The 18,102-nt window shown below is 41.1% G+C and overlaps 1 protein-coding gene across 1 annotated transcript in view; it reads right to left on the reverse strand.

Annotated features, from left to right (window-relative positions):
- The window catches only part of ITPR2 (inositol 1,4,5-trisphosphate receptor type 2), a 1,380,003-nt gene that overhangs the window by 788,550 nt on the left and 573,351 nt on the right, over nt 1–18,102 (reverse strand). Inside the window, 1 exon segment of the mRNA XM_029597493.1 lies at nt 9,678–9,735. Coding sequence (XP_029453353.1) covers nt 9,678–9,735 — 58 coding nt within the window.

Genomic DNA, 18,102 nt, shown 5'->3' on the forward strand with positions numbered 1-18,102 from the left:
AAATCGGCCTGAATCGGGCACTCTGTTAAATGATCAATAAAAATGTCTTTCCCTGACACTGATTGTCTTGAAAACTTTGGGTTATTGTAATTAGACTATAACTAATGCTGTGGCCTTTTTCTTTCATCCATCTTACAGCTATTACACATTTGCTCTTATGTCGGTTTTGTTCAATGACCCAATCAAGATGAATATTAAAAAAACAAAATCTCAACAAAATTAAGATGAAGGCAGCAGTCCAGCAGCAAGAAGGGGGCTTTCCAATCTTTTGCATTGAGTGTCACATGTATGGACTTTTTACCTGCCGGTGAGAGATTGAATGTGTGCACTTGGTGCAAACAGCACCTGGCTCTCAGGAAACAAGTCTGATCTCTGGAGGCTAGAGTGGCAGACTTGAAAGAGCTGAGACAGACAGAGAGGTACATTGATGAGACCTTCAGGGACATAGTAGCCTAGTCCCAAATCCAGTCTGGCAGTCCCAGTACTGCCTTGGATGAGAAAGGTCTCCCAGTTGGAGAACATCACCCTGGTGTAGCAGTAAGTGACCCTATAGCAAGGACCTGCTCTCCAGGTGATGTATTGTCCTCTCGCACTGAGGACAAGTCTCAAAGGGCTACTGCCAGGAGGGAAGGATTAGGCCAGCCATCACAGTTGGTGATTCAATTATTAGAAATGTAGATAGCAGGGTGGCTGGTGGATGGGAGGACCGCCAGGTAACTTGCCTGCCTTGTGTGAAGGAGGCAGACCTCATGTGTCACCTAGATAGGATTATAGATAGTGCTGGGGAGGAGCCAGCTGTCGTGGTACATGTGGGCACCAATGACATAGGAAAACGTGGGAGAGAGAGGTTCTGGAAGACAAATTTAGGATTTTAGGTAGAAAGCTGAAATCCAGAACCTCCAGGGTGGCACTCTCTGAAATGCTTCCTGTTCCACGTGCAGGTCCCCAGAAGCAGGCAGAGCTCCAGAGCTTCAATGTGTGAATGGGAAGAGAGATTCAGTTTTGAAAGGAACTGGGGAAATGTTTGGGGAAGGGGGAGACTTTTCCGAAAGGATGGGCTCTACCTTAACCAGAGTGGAACCAAGCTGCTGGCACTAACTTTTAAAAAGAAGATAGAGCAGTTTTTAAACTAGAACAAGGGGGAAAGCTGACAGTCACTGATCAGCAGTGCATGGTTCAGAGGAATGTATCCTTGAAGTATACTAATGAAACAGGAGAATTAGGATATCCCAACAGATAGGTTCCAATAAAAACAAATGTAGTCCATGTGCCTATATGTAAAAAATCACCTGAGCTAAAGATTTCCAAATTATCCCTATCAACTGAAAAGCACATTTTTAAAACAAACAAAAAACACACTCTGAAATGTCTGTATCCCAATGCCAGAAGTCTAAGATGGGAGAGTTAGAGTGTAGAGCAGTAAATGATAAGATTGACATAATTGGCATCACAGAGACCTAGAGGAAGGAGGATAACCAATGGGACAGTGCTATATCAGGTTACAAATTACATCGCAATGATAGGGAGGATCAACTTGATCCTCCCTATCATTGTGGTACTTTATGTCCGGGAGGGTATAGAGTCCAACAGGATAAAGATCATGCAAGAGAATAAATGCTCAATAGAATCTTATATGGGTAGAAATCCCATGTGTGTTGGGTAAGAGTATAGTGATAGGAGTATACTTCCGACCACCTGGACAAAATGGGCAGACAGATGATGAAATGCTAAGACAAATCAGGGAAGCAGTAATAATGAGAGATTTCAATTACCCCAATATTGACTGGGTAAATGTAAAATCAGGCCTTGCTAGAGACATAAAGTTCCTCAGTGTAATAAACGACTGCTTCATGGAGCAATTGGTTCAGGAAACAACGAGAGAGGGAGATATTTTAGATTTAATTCTTAGAGGAATGCAGCATTTGGTGAGAGAGGTAATGGTGGTGGGGCAACTTGGCAATAGTGATCATAATATGATCAAATTTAAATTAATAACTGAAAAGGGGACAATACGTAAATCTACAACTAACATTAAATTTTCAAAAGGGAAACTTTGATAAAATGAGGAAAATAGAAAAAAACTGAAAGGTGCAGCTGCAAAGGTTAAAAATGTTCAAAAGGCATTGACATTGTTTAAAAATTCAAATCTTGTGGGTGGGGGAAGGGGGGATGGGGGAGACGGAAGAGGGTACATGGACAAGATTGTTTACCTTTACCTTTCTGGTTTTTTTGTACTACTATTGGTACTACAGGTTGATAAAGCGGATATTACCGTCTACAACCCTCATGAAGGGCTTATGTTCATGGTTCTATTTAAGTGATGTATTCTGTTGTTTGTATACCTCTGTGAAATAAAATTTCAAAAATAAATATTACAAAAAAAAAATAAATACAAATCTAGACACGCAATCCAGATGTATTCCACGCATTAAGAAAGGTGGAAGGAAGGCAAAATGATTACTGGCATGCTTGAAAGGTGAGGTGAAAGAGGCTATTTTAGCCAAAAAAAATCCTTCAAAAATTGGAAGAAGGATCCATCTGAAGAAAACAGGATAAAGCATAATAATTGTCAAGTTAAGTGTAAAACATTGATAAGACAGGTGAAGAGAGAATTGAAATTAAGTTGGCCATAGAGGCAAAAACTCATAATAAAAACTTTAAAAAATATATCCAAAGCAAGAAACCTGTGAGGGAGTCGGCTGGACAGTTAGATGACCGAGGGGTTAAAGGGGCTCTTAGGAAAGATAAGGCCATTGCAGAAAGACTAAATTAATTCTTTGCTTCCGTGTTTACTAATGAGGATGTTGGGGAGATACCAGTTTCGGAGATGGTTTTCAAGGCTGATGAGTTAGATGAACTGAACCAAATCACTGTGAACCTGGAAGATGTAATAGGCCAGACTGACAAACTAAAGAGTAGCAAATCACCTGGACTGGATGGTATGCATCCTAGGGTACTGAAGGAACTCAAAAATGAAATTTCTGATCTATTAGTTAAAATTTGTAACCTATCATTAAAATCATCCATTGTGGCCAATGTAACCCCAATATTTAAAAAGGGCTCCGGGGCAATCCAGGAAACTACAGACCAGTGAGCCTGACTTCAGTGCCGGGAAAGATAGTGGAAACTATTCTAAAGATAAAAATCATAGAGCATATAGAAAGACATGGTTAAATGGAAAACAGTCAACATGGATTTACCCAAGGGAAGTCTTGCTAACAAATCCGCTTCATTTTCTTGAACAGGTTAAATACATGAGGATAAAAGTGAACCGGTAGATGTAGTGCATTTGGATTTTCAGAAGGCATTTGACAAAGTCCCTCATCAGAGACTTCTAAGAAAACTAAAATGTCATGGGATAGGAGGCGATGTCCTTTTATGAATTACAAACTGGTCAAAAGATAGGAAACAGATAGTAGGATTAAATGGTCAATTTCTTCAGTGGGAAAGGGTAAACAGTGGAGTGCCTCAGGGATCTGTACTTGGACCGGTGCTTTTCAATATATTTATAAATGATCTGGAAAAGTATACGACAAGTGAGGTTATCAAATTTGCGGGTAATACAAAATTATTCAGAGTTTTTAAATCACAAGCGGATTGTGATACATTACAGGAGGACCTTGCGAGACTGGAAGACTGGGCATCCAAATGGCAGATGAAATTTAATGTGGATAAGTGCAAGGTGATGCATATAGGGAAAAATAACCCTTGCTGTAGTTACACGATGTTAGGTTCCTTATTAGGAGCTACCACCCAGGAAAAAGAACGAGGCATCATAGTGGATAATACTTTGAAATCATTAGCTCAGTGTGCTGCAGCAGTCAAAAAAGCAAGCAATATTAGGAATTATTAGGAAGGGAATGGTTAATAAAACGGAAAATGCCACAATGGCTCTGTATTGCTCCACAGTTATACCGCACACCTTGAATACTGTGTACAATTCTGGTCGCCGCATCTAAATAAAGACATAGTTGCGATGGAGAAGGTACAGAGAAGGGCAACCAAAATGATAAAGGGGATGGAACAGCTCCCCTATGTGGAAAGGCTGAAGAGGTTAGGGCTGTTTGGCTTGGAGAAGAGACAGCTGAGAGGGTTTATGATAAAGGTCTTTAAAATCATGAGAGGTCTAGAATGAGTAGATATGAATCGCTAATTTACACTTTTGAATAATAGGACTAGGGGGGCACTCCATGAAGTTAGCAAGTAGCACATTTAAGACCAATCGAAGAAATTTTTTTTTCACTCAATGCACAAATAAGCTCTGGAATTTGTTTTAGAGGATGTGGGTTAGTGCAGTTAGTGTAGCTGGTTATAAAAAAAGGTTTGTATAAGATTTTGGAGAAGAAGTCCATTAACTGCTATTAATCAAGTTGATGTTGGGAATGGTCTCTGCTATTACTGGCATCACGGCTTTGGATCTTCTTGGTGTTTGGGTACTTTCCAGGTTCTTGTGGCCTGGTTTGGCCTCTGTTGGAAACAGGATGCTGGGCTTGATGAACCATTGGTCTGACTCAGCATGGCAATTTCTTATGTTCTTATGACTACCAATTTTGTGGAGTAGTCTAAGATACAACTATGCGTGATACCTCCTCATGTACATTGTCTAAAATGAGTGAATCCCTACAAGCATTTAAAGTCCTCTTTTAAGCATTTTCATTATTTTATAAGGATACCCTCATATAAGAAAGCATCTGATCAGATTCTGAGATTGTGTGTTATAGTCCTCCTTTTCTGAACATTGCCAGCAGATGTGCAAAAATTGGCCCTACAGCTGTTTATCTACAAAATGATTACAAGCACCAGTGGTTCAGCACTGTGTAGATTTGGAAATGGAAGATTCCAAATCTAATTGGCAGATGACATTTAATGTGGACAAGTACAAGGTGATGCATATAGGAAAAATAATCCATGCTGTAGTTACACGATGTCAGGTTCCATATTAGGAGCTACCACCCAGAAAAAAGTTCTAGGCATCACAGTGGATAATATTTATTTATTTATTTTATTTATTTGTTTTTATATACTGACATTCGATCTGAAATATCGAAATTGTTGACTCAGCGTGCTGTGGCAGTCAAAAATGCAAACAGAATGTTAGGAATTATTAGGAAGGGAATGGTGAATAACATGGAAAATGTCATAATGCCTCTGTATCGCTCCATGGTGCGTCCACACCTTGAGTACTGTTTACATTTCTGGTCGCTGTTTCTCAAAAAAGATATAGCTGTGATGGAGAAGATACAGAAAAGGGTGACCAAAATGTTAGAGAGGATGAAACAGCTCCCCAATGAGAAAAGGTTAAAGGGGTTAGGGCTGTTCAGCCTGGAAAAGAGATGGCTAAGGGGGGATATGATAGAGGCCTTTAAAATCATGAGAGGTCTAGCATGGGTAAATGTGAATCGGTTATTTACTCTTTCAGATAATAGAAGGACTAGGGGCATTCCATGAAGTAAGTAACACATAAAACTAATCGGAGAAAATTCTTTTTCACTTAACGCACAATTAAGCTCTGGAATTTGTTGCCAGAGGATGTGGTTAGTGCAGTTAGTGAAGCTGGGTTTAAAAAAAAGTTTGGATAAGTTCTTGGAGGAGAAGTCCATTAACTGCTATTAATTAAGTTGACTTAGAATATAGCCACTGCTATTACTGGCATCAGTAGCATGGGATCTACTTAGTGTTTGGATACCTGCCAGGTACTTGTAGCCTGGATTGGCCACTTTTGGAAACAGGATGCTGGGCCTTGATGGACCTGTGGTCTGACCCAGAATGGCAATTTCATATGTTCTTAACAATTGATGTGGGTATTATAGAAGTCTCACTGTCTCCAAAGGGAGGACACCAATTAGCGAGATTAAATCAACAAGAAGCTTAGTGAATTTACAAATGAATACAATTATCCCAAATGGCTCAATTCAGAAACTGAATTGTATTCCATTTTATAGATGGATATTTACCTTTTAGACAAAGGGGTAATTTTCTAATGAAGCAGTACTTAAAATTGACGTGATCCCGGAGTCATACTTCTAGCTTTATAACAGGAAGACGGTGATCCACTATGAAGTGTGTATTTGGTAACAGGGAAAATGTCTTCATGTTAGTGCACTAGTAGATGTTTGTATAATATACTGACTGTGTCTTTTTGATTTATAGAACAGCATCAGATGCTTAGTGAAATGAATACCCATGAAGAATGAATAGTTTGAAACACATGACTAAGGGTTACCTGGATAGTAATTATAAACTCCCGCTATTGGTGAAAGATAAGTTTAAATTGTTTAAATTGCAAAACAAATAGCAAAAAATGAATCAGTCTATTCGAGAAAAGTTGGAAGCAACGTGACTCATGATTATATATAAGGCTGAATGCAGTGAAAAGTATAAATGCCAAACTACAAGCTGATGAAGTACATTTATTTATTTATATTTTGCTTTTTGGCACTTCAGAGAAGATTTCTTTCAGGTACTGTAGGTAATTCCCTATCCCTAGAGGGTTTATCATCTAACTGGGTCATTCATCAAAATACATTAGGGCCCAAATGCTTATTAAATATCGCAATGCACCTCAGCATGCAAATTTTAAATTTTGTTTACAAGGGGAACGAGTTAATGCAAATTTGGGCCCATTTCTGAACTTCGCAGGAAAGTAACAGAGAATTTAATGTCAGAAATAACTATACCCTTTTTTTTTTTTTTTGCGATAGAGGGTGAAAAAATATTGAATTGTTTATCCACGCCGTTATCTCGTTTCTTGGCTGTTATCGCAGCTATCATCACATGAGATACAATGAGGCCATCTAACACACCCTCCTGAGCCAATAAAAACACCTGTTTTTACCTGGCCTGTCTTCTGAAAACCCATTATGTTTGTAGCAAATCTACTATATGGGGGTTACTGAATGCTTCGGGAGGCACAACAACAGGCAAGGGAAGTTCCAAGCCCTCCTAGGGAAGTCCCTGCACTGGAACCAGAGGCACTGGCCCTGCAGGGAGAGGATTGGAGCCCACGTCAGCGCTTGGCATGCAGGTGGGCATGGCAGAGGAGATTCAGAGAGAGCATTTTTCCTCCAAGAGCATCATTGCTGGGCATGCCAGAGGATTATGTGGCTAGCAGGTATTGCCTCAGCTCTTGGGCTCTCCTGGAATTATATGAAGAAATCAGAGGGGGATCTGAATCCAGTCATGGAAAGGTCCCACACTGTATCGGGTCTCACCAAACTATTGGCCACCCTGCATTTCATGGCAACCGAGTCCTTCCAAGCGACAATAGGTGTTGGAGGCATGCCACAAAGCACTTTTTTACACTGTCTGGGCCAGGTCATAATAAGTTAATCAAACCATCAAAGCACAATAATCCATGGTATAATAATAACATCAGAGCGTCTAAACGTCAACTTCGAAAGAAAGAAAAAGAATGGAGACGAAACAAAACTCCAACCACCCTAAATAAATATCGAACATACCTAGCCCAATATAAACTTATTGTCAATAATGCAAAACAAGATTATTTCTCAAAAAAAATCATTAAATTCCACCACAACCCTAGAATGCTCTTCTCAATAGTGCAGAAGCTCACAAAAATAACTCTAAAAACTACTTGTACTTCACACAACAGTGATGATTTTGCAGAATTCTTCAATAATAAAATTTTAAACTTAATACAATCAAACCTCAATGTTAATACCCAATCTGTATTTCTGAACAAAAAAGCAAAATCAAAATGGACTCTTTTTGAAACCTCTTCCACTATCCAAATCCAATCAATTATCAAAAAAATGAACCCGGCTAGCCATCCTTTAGATAGCATCCATATTACAAGCCTAAAGAATATTGAATCTACTATTACAAATACAATCACAAAGATCATCATCCTATCTCTTTCTGAAGGTTCATACCCAAATTCCCTTAAGTCAGCTATAATAAAACCTATCCTAAAAAAGACCAACCTTGACCCAAATGCTCTATCTAATTACCGCCCAATTTCAAACCTTCCCTTCATTGCCAAAATAATAGAAAAAGTAGTTCACTCACAACTTGATGAATACCTTGAATCAAATAATATATTATCTCCAAACCAATATGGTTTTAGAAAAAACCTCAATACCGAGACACTCCTTCTTTCATTAAATGATACCATATTAAGAGGTTTTGACAATGAAAAACAATACTTACTTGTATTACTTGACCTCTCCGCAGCATTCGATACTATAAATCATCAAATACTTCTAGACTGATTATCAGAAATTGGTCTACCTGGCAATACTCTACAATGGTTCACATCATTTCTTAACAACAGGAGCTACCAAGTCTCATTCAATAATAATATATCAAAGAAAATTGACCTCAAAACTGGAGTACCACAAGGATCTGCATTATCTGCCACTCTTTAATATTTACCTTTTACCAATCTGCCAACTACTAGATGATCTTCAAATAACATACTACCTCTATGCAGATGATAGGCGTCATAGTGGATAACACATTGAAATCTTCGGTTCAGTGTGCTGCGGCAGTCAAAAAATCAAACAGAATGTTGGGAATTATTAGAAAGGGAATGGTGAATAAAACGGAAAATGTCATAATGTCTCTGTATCGCTCCAAGGTGAGACCGCACCTTCAATACTGTGTACAATTCTGGTCGTCACATCTCAAAAAAGATATAATTGCGATGGAGAAGGTACAGAGAAGGGCTACCAAAATGATAAGGGGAATGGAACAGCTCCCTTATGAGGAAAGACTAAAGAGGTTAGGACTTTTCAGCTTGGAGAAGAGATGGCTGAGGGGGGATATGATAGAGGTGTTTAAAATCACGAGAGGTCTAGAATGGGTAGATGTGAATCGGTTATTTACTCTTTCGGATAATAGAAAGACTAGGGGGCACTCCATGAAGTTAGCATGTGGCACATTTAAAACTAATCGGAAAAAGTTCTTTTTTACTCAACGCACAATTAAACTCTGGAATTTGTTGCCAGATGATGTGGTTAGTGCAGTTAGTATAGCTGTGTTTAAAAAAGGATTGGATACGTTCTTGGAAGAGAAGTCCATTACCTGCTATTAATTAAGTTGACTTAGAAAATAGCCACTGCTATTACTAGCAACGGTAACATGGAATAGACTTAGTTTTTGGGTACTTGCCAGGTTCTTATGGCCTGGATTGGCCACTGTTGGAAACAGGATGCTGGGCTTGATGGACCCTTGGTCTGACCCTGTATGGCATGTTCTTATGTTCTTAAATCTGATTTCACTTGCCCCAATCAATTTTTAGGTGCACATTGTATGAATAAATTGGCTAATGTATTCACATAAATCTCATAAAATAGCAATTTGTGTGTGCACCTCTTGACCCTGCCCTAGAGCGCCCCTAAACCATCTACTTTTTGCACTAGTAAATGCGCATGTACTTTTGATGTTTATAAAATAGCATGTATACAAATTCAGGCTGTGTCCACTTGTATATTCAAATTTTCTATGTGTAGTCCCTTTGAAAATTTACTCAACAGTTTGTACCTGACGTACACTAATATCTGAAAGTTCAGGGGCACAGTGCAAAAGGTATTCTGATGGTACCTAAAGAACAATCCAGGGCTTTAAACTAGCCACTTTTAGATTCCAGCAAAATTTGCAGCATTTTAGAGGTATGTATTGTAAAAGGAATACAATTTTCTGAATATGTACTGTACCTTCCAGCAAACATGGTTTCTGCCTTAGCTGCAATCTCATCTATATCAGGAACAATAGCTGTAAAAAATAAATTTAGATTATACAGTTAGGAGTAATTTTATAACAGCCTGTATAAATATGAACAACATTATACTCCTAAGTTATATCAATTTTCAAAGTGAACTTATATGCGTAAGTTCGCTTTGAAAATTAGCCCACAAAAACTACCCACACAAAGTTACATCTGCTATTTTGTGGGGAGGTTTTCAGGGGAATTTATGTGTATAATTTTCAAAATTGAAAAATATGCATATAAATGCGAACTCTACAAAGAATCCACCCCCCAGTACACCTCTCCCCAGTATGCTTAAAATTCCACACATGCACAATATATGCATGGAATTTTACATGCATATCAGTTGGACAATCTTCAAAAGGGTCATTATTCACATAAATCTCATAAAATAGCAATTTGTGTGTGCACCTCTTGACCCTGCCCCAGAGCGCCCCTAAACCATCTACGTTTTGCACTAATATGTGCATGTACTTTTGATGTTTATAAAATAGCATGTATACAAATTCAGGCTATGTCCACTTGTATATTCAAATTTTCTATGTGTAGTCCCTTTGAAAATTTACTCAACAGTTTGTACCTGAAGTACACTATTATCTGAAAGTTCAAGGGCACAGTGCAAAAAGTATTCTGATGGTACCCAAAGAACAATCCGGGGCTTTAAATTAGCCACTTTTAGATTCCAGCAAAATTTGCAGCATTTTAGAGGTATTTATTGTAAAAGGAAGAATACAATTTTCTGAATATGTACTGTACTTTCCAGCAAAGTGAACTTATGTGTGTAAGTTTGCTTTGAAAATTAGCCCCACTGTTGTACTAGCAAAGGTCCCTTTGAAAGTACACTCCCTTTTGCAAAACTACAATCAATGCAGCAATATTGGCCACATTCTTCAGAATATCAACTTGTTTACTCTTTCTGTTGTTTGCTATAGTCTTTTAAATATGTTGCTTTATGGTACATTTGTATTTACCTTATAATTTTCTTTCCTTGAGTCCTGCTAGACCAGTCCATTAATTTGGGATTTCCCCTTTCCTCAGCTGCTGAAGTCAGAGAGCAGATCCCTTTTTCACTCACTTTCTCCATAAAAGAGGAGTGGTTGAAGGCCCTTGCCAATAGCTTACTGCCAAAGCAACTGGACAAGGACTTCCCATCTATACCCTTCCTTTTTTATAATTCATTTTTTAGTTTATTCCCTCTTCCAGCAGAGGGTGAACATGGAATAGAGGTGAGAGAGAGAAAGATGGATGTTCAGACATCTCTGCTTATGGCCCCTATGTTCCTAAACTACTCTAGCAGGATTCAAGGAAAGAAAATGATCAGGTAAGTACAATTTTGCCTTCCTTTTCGCCTGCTAAACTAGTCCAATGCACTTGGGAGATACAAAAGGTACCCCCTTAGGCAAGGTGGGAGAAGACAGGGCTGCCTTAAGACGTTTGGCTATATATCCAACATGTAGTGCTGGGTAGATGAGTGCAGGGATGAACACGTGATGGCACTGCAGGTTCCATGTGGGGAACCCAATAATGCCTCTGCTCAGGATTCCAACTGTGCCTTTGCAGAGTGTGCACAGAGTGCCCTGGCACTTGCCTACTATTGAACACATAAGCTAATGTAATTGCTTCCTTGATCCATCTCACTAAAGAGGCCTTAGAAGCTACCTCTCCTTTTTGCAGTCCCCCGAACAATACATCAGTGTCAAATTTCCTGAATGGGTTCGCCATCTTCAAAAACATTAACAAGGCACAACACTCATCCAGGAAATACAAACTTTTGTCCCTATCCCTATATTCCTTTCTTTCAAATGCTCACAGTAACACTATCTGATTCAGGTGGAAGAGGACACTACCCTCAGCGCAATGACAGCACCAGCCGGAAGGTGCCTGAAAGAGGAAAACCAACAAGTACGATTCTTGTGCATGAGAGGGCCTGCAACTACAAAATGCATTTGTCAGGAACAGAGTGCCACCAGAAAGGTAGGGTTGTTTTTTGTTTTTTTTAAGTATGAACCTTAATAAATGCTTGCTTTTATTTATTTATTTAGCGTTTTTCTATACCGGCATTCAAGATAAGAATCACATCATGCTGGTTTACATTTAACGGGGGTGTAAAATGAAAATAAAACTAACAAGTGAAGAGAAACTCTGAGGTTACACTAAAACAAGGATGTTCAAAACTTGGTGAAGAAGGAAAGGCTAAAAGGAATTTAACAGAAAGAGCAATTATTTACAAAGTTCTATGAATGTCTGATTATGGTTGTCATTGAAATGAGATTCAGAAGGGGTCTGGAAAGGCTTGTTTTGTTTTTTTTTTTGTAATTAAGGTTTTTATTGGAGACAAGAACATGAATGTACATCAAGAATGAATACATGTGTTTAGGAACATAATAAACAATATACAAAATAACTGTCTCCACATTATTTTTTGTTAACCCCTCCCCTCCCGGCACATCTAACCCTTACATGCAATTAACAGTCAATAACAAATAACAAATACTGAATCAGCAGAGAGTGCAAAGGAGCCTTCAACCCGATGCTCGTGTATCCCGCCATTCTAGATACTTTTGCCAAACATTCAGAAAGGGCCCTAACTTCCCACGTTTATGAGCAGTAATTTTACATAATACAAAAATCTTGTCCACTCTTGCCTGAATTGTGGCCAGGGTGGGCCCCAAAGGAGTTTTCCAAAGGGATGCTATTTCACACCTGGTTGCTGTCGCCACAAACCTAATAAACTGCGAACTGTATGTATCCCCCAGCAAGGAATCCCCATTCAGCAAAGCCATCTGAGGGGTAAATACAACATGGATCTGCAAAATGTCTGACACCCAGCCCGCCACCAATTCCCATACCTTAGATACCATTCCACACTCCCACCAATCTATTGAGGAACAATAGATTTGAAGGTCTGACATATAGCATTTATCCTCTAATGACATACAGTCCAAGCTAATGATATCTGGGTATCATTAGCATGGATCCTATAGCAAGAAATGGTGACTCTCTACACTATCAGCAAATTAGGCGCTAAGCCCTGTTCAGGCTGTTCTGCAAGTCATCTAGGATTTGTGGGATCTCCAGTTTCCCTGGACAGGCTCCAAGCTCCTGAAAGCAAACTTTCAGTAATTTCCAAACTCGATTGTAGGCTAAAGAGGTTAACTTCTTTTGAGCCCTCAGCATAGTTGTCATGACTTTCTAGGAATAATACCTACCTCACAGCCATTCCCTTTCAAGGGTTCGGCCATAAGGGATAATGGAGATGGATTTTCCATTCATATTGGACCCTGCCGAAAGAATCCCTGTTTCTAGGGAGTTGCAGAGGAGTCTCTACTAGGTAGAGGGCCCTGGGGGCACCAATGGCATTGATGGGCCCTCGGGTATTGAGAGGGGGCATTGGCCGTGGTATACTGAGGGAAACCACTGCGGCCTGGGGAACCGCGGGCATGGGCTCTGGGACCCCATGGCCTCATCCTCCTTGTAGGACCCGGGAATTGGGACTGCTCTGGTGGAGGGCATCGGTGGGCGAGGAGGCATCGAGGGCCTCTCGGGCACTGGTTGCGTCAGTAGGATGCCAAGAAGAAAGTCCAGACGTTCTAGCAGGGACATGAGTATGGAAGGCGGAGGCTCGGGCACCAGTATGGGGGTCAGCGGTGCCAGCAGCTCGATGCTCTGAAGCGCTTTGAGCACCACCGATTGCACCCTGCAGTCCAACTCTTCCTGGAAGTCTTGTGTGGTGAGGACTGATGGAGGGGAACGAGGCGTCGCCGGTATACCCTCGGAGGAATCATGAGAGGGCACCTTGGGTGTTAGGAATCTGTTAGGAATGCTCTGTGATAGAGCAGGGAGTAGCAATCTGATAGGTTCCGCTATCTGATGGGAGGAGCAATCAGATAGGAGTAGCAATCTGTAATAAATCTGCTGTTAGTTAGACTGCGGAGTAGCAATCTGTTCTTATTGGCTCCTAAGAAGGAGGAGGCAGCAAACTGTAATAGTTGTGGGTGGATCCCTGGGCTGGTGGCAGATGACCACGCCCCAGGGAGGATATCCCGAGAGGGACCACCGGCTAGGCTTGAGTATGGAGACAGACACACATTAGTTCTTTTATTAAACAGGTTTTTGAAACCACCAGAGGTGGCAGTATTGAACTGATATGCCCGGTAGGGCTGTAGTCCCTCAGGTACTGAAACAGCGATCCAGGATGGTTGAGCTGTTGAGAAACTGTAGAAAGTGAGTAGGTGGAGTAGGCAGAGTTCATGAACATAACTAGATGACAAAACTCACATAAGGTCTCAAGGGAGCTCAGGTGCTGGAAAGGTTTAGGCCCTCGAGGAGCGAGTACTTGGTTCCAGGGAAAGCTCTGAGAGAGCGATGGTAACTCACAATTGTTTGTAGCAGCGACAGCGTCCAAGCAGTAGAGAATCTTCAGAGTGTCCAGGAACATGGGCCCTTGAGGAGCGAGTACCGGTTCCTATCTGTAATCTGAAAGTAAAGAAATAGAGCAAGGCCCACGAGGAGCGGGTACCTCTGGTAAGTCCGAGGAGGCAGAGTAGCTTGGGATGTGTAGCCGAAGCAATCCCCTTCCCTTGCTAACTCAGTTAGATAGTGAAATAGAGACCTTTAAATATTGGAAGTGGATGATGTCATCTCAGGGGGGTGCCCCTAAGGTTTGCGCCCTTGCTGGTACTTCAATCAGAGCGCGCGCGCCTTAGGTCAGTTGTTTACAAACTCCCTCCTGTAGTTTGGTAACCTACAGAAGCTATTCTTTCCTTTCCTGCCCTATTCATCATGAAGCATCAATGAAATCTGGGTCAAGCTTGTCCCTACCTGCAAATTATGTAGTCAGAATCATGACTACTCCTTGAAGATTTTCTAGACCAGGTAGCCTGACAGACATCTGCTGGAAGCATATATACATTAAGATACTCTTTCTTGTAGCAGACATGGCCACCTCCAGGCCTCAGGAGCCAATAAAGCTTTTATGTAAAAAAAAAAAAAAAAATCAATGATTGTGCAGAGGACATACATTCCTTACACATACTTGAGAGAGATTTTAGGCCAGGTATTCATCACTGTGGCAATCCTGAGAAAGAAGCGTGTTGTTAATTCATGAGGTATTAGCTGACAACATCTTCTCTTGCCTTATTTATTTATATTATTTATTTTTTAAAAATTTCTATACCGTCTTTCACAAATAATAATTTGACCAAAACGGTTTACAGATAATAGAATAACGTCAGATAAAATAAAAATAAAATAAAAATAAAAACATCTAATTAAATAAAATAAAAACACAAATTAAATGAAAGAAAGTAAAGTTAAGGAAAAAAATACAATGTATACTTTAAGCCCTAATTCTAACTAATATGTTCTTAAATTAAATAATTAAATATATTACGTTTTACAAAAACAGAGTAAAGTCGGAATTTTAAAATAAAATAAAGCTAGGTTTCCCAAAATTTTATCATATGGTTTATAGCAATATGAATCACTGCGTACTAGTTTATAGCAATATGAATCGCTGGAGGGGGAGATCACGTGGTGCACTGTAGGGAAAGGATGTGAATACCTCTCCCTCGGCGCCAGGCCCCTAAATCGGACCCCATCCACCCCCGGAACGGCATCCGAACGCCTACATTTCACAGGTCGGGCAAGCACTGACATAGGGCGACCCTTTGGCGGGCATGTCCACCCGGGTGGTGCGCAAGGAAAAAGAAAAGGGGAAAGACAAGCCGAAGACAGCTCCTTCTTCAGACATGGCGGCAGTCAGTGAGTGTCCTAACCCTCCTGTAGCACCCATTGCCGATATTAAGTGTGCAGTGCTGGAGGCCCTGGGGCCCGAACTACAAAATCTCTCCTCTAAAATAACTGAACTGTCAGCAAACCTGGGAAAATTTGAGAGTAGATTCGAGGAGATCGAATCCCGCGTTTCTGACATGCAGGATGGCCTCCGCACGGCCCAATCTGAAATAGGAGAGCTAAAAAAAACTGTGGCAAAACAAGCAGCGCGGCTCGAAGATTTGGTAAATAGATCACGCAGGTCTAACCTGCGATTTATCGGATTACCTGAGACGACTGAAGAAAAAGCATTAGCTCCGAAGTTGGAAGCCTGGCTAGAAAAAGACTTAGCCCTTTCACAGGCACATGGTCGGCTGCGTATAGAGAGGGCCCAGCGTCTTGGTCCCCGAAACTCCAATAATACCCGGCCCCGAGTGGTGATAGCAAAGATTCTCAACTATGTACATAAACAAGAAATATTACAAGCTGCACGGGGAAAAAAAGATCTTACCTTTGAGAATTCAAAAATCTTGATCTTCCAAGATTTTTCAGCGGCAGTTTCAGCACAGCGCAGGCTAATGGCGCCTGTCTGTACCCAGCTAATCGAGCAGGGTGTTCGGGCCACGTTGATGTATCCGGCGAGGTTGCGAGTTGTCCTGCCCTCAGGGGTGAAATGGTGCGATACAGCAGAAGAAGCTCGTCTCCTGGTCGCAGGGAAAGAATCATAGCCGGCAGTTGCTCTGAGTTAATGAGAAGTGATTAGCTTAATTGAACACGTGGCTGCCTGTCAGGGCCATTAAAGAGATACGATCGGAACTAGCGGGTTGGTGAATCTGACGGCTATGGAACTGAAGAGAGTTAATATTTAATTACAAGACTGAGGACCTTTCTGGACTGGGGAATATCGGGACTGAACTGCCTGAAGGTTTTTATAACTGCATGATTGTTTTGGGAGTGAGCGCGGTTTCTAAGTGCTGGGGGGGGGGGATGGGGGCACAGAATGGAGCAAGAACTAGGATGTAAGATGTCTTGAACTGTGCGGTTATAGTTTAGGGCATCTGTTAATAAGTTGATTTATATTATTGTTATGGAATTACATTCTGATTTGTGTGGGGTTGTGTCCTTTTTCTCTCCTCCTTCCTCCCTATTTCTCGAGCAGTAATTTTCTTTAATATGTCTTTTGGTCTGCTATGCGCTGGTGGGGAGGGCCGACTGGGATGCCTTTGGCAGAATAGGACGCCCGTAACCAAGCTATTTGATGATTATACATAGTTAAATCAGACAGTGTCCTGCACAATATGGAGTCCGGAATGTGGTCTTTGATTCAGGGGACAACTTCTATGAGACTTGGCAGCAGGGGCATGCGAGGTTTGTTTTTTTTTTAAGTTGGCCCCTCGGGAAATATGGTGGAGTACCATCAGCTGACCCTTATCCGATTTTTCACCGGACCTGACTGTCTGGGACGGAACTGTGGAGTCTTGGGGTGGGTTTCATGTTCATGGGTGCTTTTGTTTTTCTAGTTGGGGGGGGGGGGGGTAGTTAAAGATGCAGGGTTAATGATTAGTTGCAGACACGGGGAGTACTGTTCGGGGGCTTTGAGAGGCTATATATTGGCCGTACAAAACGGAAGATCAGAACCAGGCTCATCGAGCATAGAAGTTGTATCAAGACGGGGAAAATTACGGCACCATTGGTACAACATTGCATCAATGCCCAACATAAGTTTGTTGACTTGAAGTGGCTAGTTGTGGAACAGGTGTATTGTGGCCCACGGGGTGGTGATATCCAAGCCCGTTTAAACATGCGGGAACAGTTCTGGATCTATTGGCTTAACACAATAGACCCGGCGGGTTTGAATGAAAAGATAAACTGGTACTCTTTGATCTAGATCTCGCTGTTTCCATCTCTCTGGTATGCTTGTTACCGATAAAATATATTGAACTCTATGCTTGCGTTCTCCCTTAAGAATATTGCATGAAGAGAGTCTGATATCAAGCTCTCAAATGAGGGACAATTATTAAAACATTATGCTACAATATAAGATACAATAATTTTCAGGAATCTCCGATTAATGACTGACATTGGGATTCTCTTGGACTCATACACTCGGTGACGTCATAAGTGGACGTGATAGAGGACTCCTCCGTTCCTGGTAGACCTGTTTTCGAGTTATGGCAGACGTGGACTGTGAAGCAAAAAATGCCCATTTGGATATATAAACATATGCTCCCCTGAGCAGTAACGTTGAGTATTGTGAAATTGTGGTGTGATTGAATGACAACACTGTTTGGAGACGATAGGGACGTACAAGGGACTTCCGACGTGAAGGAAAACTGCATATGATGACGTCAGCTCCGGTCCAGAGTATAAGAGTTTCACTTCGATGAGATGCCATTTTAAAATACAAGGGCGGCGAGACGCGGCCGCTGAAAAATTAAGACAGCTCCAAAGAAGCCAAGAAATTGTTAGAGAATGAAGAAGGCAAATCGCGATTTTTGAAGCGGGGTAATTCGTTGATTAGCAGATACAGAAGGACATCCCCCTGAGGCAGAACTTCGGGTTCGAAACACGCGCGTGTCGGGGAGAGGGAGACCAGCCAA

The sequence above is a fragment of the Rhinatrema bivittatum genome, chromosome 4 (genome assembly GCF_901001135.1).
Source record: "Rhinatrema bivittatum chromosome 4, aRhiBiv1.1, whole genome shotgun sequence".
In the NCBI taxonomy this organism is placed as follows: domain Eukaryota; kingdom Metazoa; phylum Chordata; class Amphibia; order Gymnophiona; family Rhinatrematidae; genus Rhinatrema; species Rhinatrema bivittatum.